Genomic DNA, 5687 nt, shown 5'->3' on the forward strand with positions numbered 1-5687 from the left:
GCCTTGTCTCTCATGTGCCTTTTGCTGGTGGACTTCTGGTTTGATTCTTTGCTCAGAGAGATGGTCACAGTCCTGGTCTTTCAGTGACCCAGAGTGACCTGGCTGGGAAGTCTCGTAGGATTCCACTCAAACCAAAGCACAGGGGGTTCCTGTTTTAAAATGTAATGTTTTTCAGAATGAGCTTCAGTCACCCTTTATAGTTCTGGGAAACATAAAAACACGCACACATGGAGTTATATATCAAAATACTATTGTGTCTGCATAAAGCAGCTCTCGGACATTCTGCACAGCAGGTGGAATTTCAGCTTCAATAAGTATATTTGTGTAAAAATAAATAAATAAACAAACATGCTGCACATTTATCACTTTGTCTTCAGTTCACTCTGTTGAAACACAGAAGGTGATCTCTATAGATTGAGGTGGAGATCTCTTCATCCCACATAAAGCAAAGGTTGCTAAAAGTCTCTGTAAGGTACTTCCAGTCAAGCAGGGGTGCAGTTTTGCAGTTACAGAGAAGCAAATGTAATGTTAGCAGGTCATCCTAGCTCAAAATCAACATGCAGGCACAACACTCTGCATTTTCAGAACCCAGCTGATGGTTTCACACAGGTCCAGGTTGTGTTTTTGCTGTCTCAGATGTGGTTTTGCCTTTCATAACTCACATGTAAAAGTTACCTTGCTCTGAAGTCTCAAGTGAACACAAGGCACTGCGTGTTTGCTGTGTGATACCCACATGAGGTATCACTGCATGCCTCACCCCTGGCTGGGTTTGAATAGTGTGCCTCATACCAGAGCCTTAACACTTTATCACAGCTGTACTTGTACAGAGGGATGGTGAACGTACATTAGTTACTTAGCAGTAAAAATACACCTTTTGTGTCCCTAAAGCCATATGCCTTGATAGGCCAGGCATCAGTAGAAAAAAACTCTGTCTAGATGAATAAATACAAAAAGCACCAGGATCAGTTATTTGTCCTTGTCCTTGTTCTTGTTTAGGTATCCTTGCCTGGATATCTGGAACTCTCCAGCATTTTCCAGACACACCACAGAACTGCTAGGGTACTCTAGCTCCTTCCCATGTAATGTGTGTGCTCGTAGCCTTTGAATTTAAACTTTTGATCATATTTTTCCTCCGTATTTGAAGTTTCAAATGCATCACTTAGCACCGTGGTTGTGGGAGGTGTCCCTTCTGTAAAATTACTGCTGTCACAGTCACTTGCAATACCTTCATCTTCTGCCACCTGTACTGTCTGAAAGGAAATGAGCAGCTCGGTGCTGGGATCCTCACTGTGCTGTGGTATCTCACTGATCTGGACATGCAGATCAACTATTGGTTTCTGGTAATACTTGGTGAAATGATGAGCCTTCCCATGCAAGTAGTGCTCATTGGCTGGACGTTTGGCACAAATCCCCTCCATCAGTGTTTGAAGAGGGGTCATTTCCAGGCATTCATCCCTGTCTGTATCATGCTGTCCATTTTCCCTGGGACCTGGGCATCTCACATCAGTGAAGGATATTCTTCCCAAAGAGGAACTGTGAGAAAGGGATGCCTTCTCATTTCCTTGGGATCCTGAGGTGTCCACCTCATTCTTTCTCATTGGAAAGAAAGAAAAACCCAAGGTACTTAGGTCAAGCACAGATTCACTGTCCACAGAGAGACCTCCAGATCCAGAGTCCAAGCTAGTTTCCCCCTGAGCTGTTCTGGATGGTTGACAGTTGAGACTTCTCTTTGGAAACTGAGGCATTTCAGTGTATGGGATGAAAGTACTGCTGTCTTCTTCCTCCTCCTCCTCCTCCTCCTCCTCCAATGATGATGTTGATGATGATGAGAGGAAAGAAGCCATCTGTGGTAAGTTATTTCTTGCTAAAGCTTTGTTTGTCTTCCTTTGTGACATTGGCTTCTCTGTGCAGATAAGATAGTCCCTGAAGAATTCCTTTTCACTGAACTCACAGTGAAAGGCTGGTCCAGCAGCTTTTAAACGAGATAAATCCTACCAGGGAAAAGAAACAAGACACATAGATCAGTAAGTTAGTGATGCTTTTTAAAGAAAAGTTTGGATATAGGAAAGCTTACTTATAATGGGACTTACGAATGCAAAACTGAGAACCACAAAACTCCCCCATTCCTCCCCAGTTACCCTCCAAAAATCAGCAAGACTTTGAGTCAGGAGGGGACCCCAGCATTTGGGCCATACCAAAGCGTGAGGCATCTTCTTTCGCTTAGCATCTTGTTTCAGCAAGCAGATGATGAAGGCACTCGTCAGAAAGATGGGGAGGACAAACACAGGGATCATGGCAGAAAATGGGAACTTCCATTCCACTGCTGAAAAAGAAAAAGACAAAAATAATCTCCTCCTGGTGGTATATTTTATAGTAATAATGAAGTCTTGTACTCAGCTTTTCTTTCAGAAATCTCAGATGATGTTAGGCTCAAGATCCTTATTTTACAAATGCAGAGAAAGGATAACAGACTTGCCTAAGATCAGACTCTAAGTCAGAGTCACAGCCACAAATGAATGTTGATACCAGTCAGTGCCTTACTTGGAGCAGTAAAATGAGGTTTTATTTACATATTTTTCAGGATAAATTTGATTATTCCCAAAATTTCATTGTGAGCATAACTCAAGTACAATATTTCAGTATTTTCAGAAAATATTTCAGGGTTGGATTTTTTTAATGAAAATGTTTCTACAGAAGGCAGGAGCCTTTCACTAGAAAATCCAACCAGTCCATTTAACAGGAAGCCCATTTTTTTTGTAGAAAAGCTAATTTTGGTGTCAATCTTTGACTTGCCCTAATCCCGTTTGATGTCTCACCATCAGGTCATACCTTTGTGGTTTAATAGCACACACACTGGTTGGGAGAATTTGCTGTGCTTGAAGTCAATGCTTTGGAAGGAAGATCTGGCACTTAAACAGTAGTTGCCTCTAAGTGCAGTGGTATCGATAGTCACTGTATTCTTCCTAAAGATACCTTCGTATTTCTTCTGTTTAGAAACAAAAAGAACAGAGAGTTAGAAAGATGGCTCTTTCATTATTTGGGTGGTGTTTCTCTACCTTTTTAGCCCATGATTCTCTTCATTATGTTCTGTGGCTCCAGTGACTGGAAGGTGAATGGAAAGGCACTTCATGTCTTGCTTGCTGTTTGTAGCAAGCATGTCTCCTAGGGTTTATGGATTCTAGGGTGCGATTTCCAGCTGGTGCTGTGCTCTGTTCTGCCATGGCATACTGTTAGTGGTACCTCAACTAGTTGTTTTAAACCTCAGATATTGCCCTATTATACTGACTATAGGGTAGCCTCCCCAGTGCGTCTTCCTGATAAAAATAGGGAACTACCAATAAAGTAAGGATGCACACACACACATCTACTTTTTCTCTCTGGCTTTGGTTTAACTCTGGTTTGGCCATTTCATTTTCTCCAGGCCCTGGATCCAGTCCCTCCCTGCCCAGAAATTCGAAGCTATTCCAATTCAAGCTGGGCATTGTTCCTCCATTTCATCTAAGACGTGCAAGTTTTACTGACCTTGTCTTCAGATCCAGCTTCCCAAAGGTTCAAGTCATACATCCATGAGAAACTCTCCACACAGGTGGCCAAAGGGAAGGAGGCATTCACATGGATTAAGTTCTCCTTGACATTCACGTTTAGCACTGGGGGAGCCAGTTCCACTGTAATTGAGTGACCAGACATAAGAATAGTGCTTGCTTGTGTCTTAGCTTCACAGAAGTAATGCTTTTCTGTGACTGATCTACACTTCTAATTGTTATCTTGTGATAGACATGAAGGAAGGAGGAAGGCAAAGGAATACCTCTTTTTTATCTAACATACCCCCACTAGTATGTGGAAAGCTTGAAGCCAGTTTGGTCACCTAGAGCACTGATGAACAAATTCTGACACTTGCTATGAAATTTATTTTCAAATGATCATGGCTCATTGTTGTTTGTGCTCACTCATAAAGCTGTCATTCATAAAGCTGTCATTCATAAAGCTGTCTGTTACTGTTTCTCTTTCTGTGGTGTGTGGTCTACTCATTTGCTCATGCCAACACTGTTGTTGACATGTCCTTTCATCTTTAGGCTGTAACCTAACAGACACTCACCATCCAAATGGTATTCTTTGAATTGTGATTCTACCCATGGTGACTGGAATCGTCCAGAAACAGCTTTTACTCGAGCCCGGACTTTAACAAAGAAGTTTCGAAGCACACAAGTCAGATTGCAAGAAGTTCTGTGAATATTTTTGCAATGAGGAACCTTTATCCATTTCTCCATGCGTTCCTGGCTAAAAGAAGAAACAAACATACCATAATATTAAACATGCTGCCTTGTTATAGTTTATAGAGCAAGAGAAGGAAGTGTTTTGGAGGATGGGTACCAAATCTTGCTCAGAGTTTGGAGTACTCTCCAGATGGATAAGGATTGGTTTTGGTGAAAGAATGCAGCCACGTCACTGATCATTAATGACATTGATTAATATACCTGCACAGATGTTTGCCCTGTGCCATACTTTCAATCAGACATCCTTTGTAAATGCTTACCTTTCATACCTCACTGTGTATGTCACATCTGGTGGAGAGCATTCTCCTGGAGTCCATGTCAAAATCATGTCAAAATCCTTTGACAGTAGTGTAACATTTTGAGGAGGGGGAAGTTGAACATGACCTGATCGAAAGGAAAAATTATGTGAATGATTTAAAATATCTTTGGGGATGGGAAATATCACCTGGTTTTGACCAAGGTGGTTTCAAAATCTGGGGCAGAGCAGCTCAGTTCATTTAAGACTGGAAATTGGCTATGAAAGCAGGTATGTCTGTGATGTAGTCGGTTTTTCCTCATCTCTTATAAAACTTCTTCATCTCAACAGCTTTTAGAATTAGGACCTACATTTGTGTGAACCATCCTATTCTATAATTTGGAGTGGCCTCCCCCATGGTCTCACTGGATTTCACTGTGACCTGATTTACAACCCCACAAACTCCAACCTGACTCCCTTGCGCTCCCACCTCCTAGCTCCTGGATGAGGCAGACACAGCTGGCTCACACTGCTCATTTAATCCCAATTCTTCAAAGCCAGATCCTACCCACAAATGCAGCGAGATGCAGCATGCAGGCTTACCCCTTGTACTTTCCTGGCACCTATTTTTTCTAGTAGATAAATATGTACAACACTAGCCTTCAACAAGACACGTTCTATAGACAGATTTTAAATTGCCGTTTCTTTACAGTGGAATGTTTCACTTTATGTGAATCATTCCCATTTAAACTCCTTAAAATTTATCTGTGTGTGTCTTTCCTCCTACAAGCAAAGCCACTTAGCATAGCGAAATGAAAAGTAACAAAGAAAGACAGCTGTACCATACCTCTAGTCTGCTGCAGGAAGCACAGTGCCATCAGGACTCTAACTCTCCAGGTAGACATGCCAAAGCAGAACTTTTCCACTTGTAATATATTTCTTTTCTTGCTACCTTTTCCTCATGTTGTTTTCTTGTATTAAGTTGTATGAATTTCAGAGGAGGATGCAGTTCATGAACGGCACACATGCGCACAGCCTCACTTCCTGATACGGCCCAAATATAGCACTGCACATTGAATTGGGAAAGGAGCAGATGTGAGAGTGCTTTTGATGAAAGAAAAACGTAAAGATTGCAGTACTACGCCCTCCAGTGTAACGTAACTGATCTCTGTCACAGG

At 41.8% G+C, this 5687-nt stretch overlaps 1 protein-coding gene across 1 annotated transcript; it reads right to left on the bottom strand.

The window, feature by feature from the left end:
• Positions 1–1064: 1064 nt before the first annotated feature.
• On the bottom strand, positions 1065–5414 carry IFNLR1 (interferon, lambda receptor 1). Its single transcript, XM_010576098.1, has 7 exons — positions 5357–5414; positions 4535–4658; positions 4097–4278; positions 3523–3665; positions 2830–2986; positions 2196–2320; positions 1065–1991 (listed from the first exon to the last, which is right to left on the bottom strand). The coding sequence occupies exons 1-7, from the start codon at positions 5412–5414 to the stop codon at positions 1065–1067; spliced, it is 1716 nt and encodes a 571-aa protein (XP_010574400.1).
• Positions 5415–5687: the final 273 nt, after the last annotated feature.

This window comes from Haliaeetus leucocephalus, unplaced genomic scaffold (genome assembly GCF_000737465.1).
Source record: "Haliaeetus leucocephalus isolate CR32 unplaced genomic scaffold, Haliaeetus_leucocephalus-4.0 Scaffold517, whole genome shotgun sequence".
Lineage (NCBI taxonomy): Eukaryota > Metazoa > Chordata > Aves > Accipitriformes > Accipitridae > Haliaeetus > Haliaeetus leucocephalus.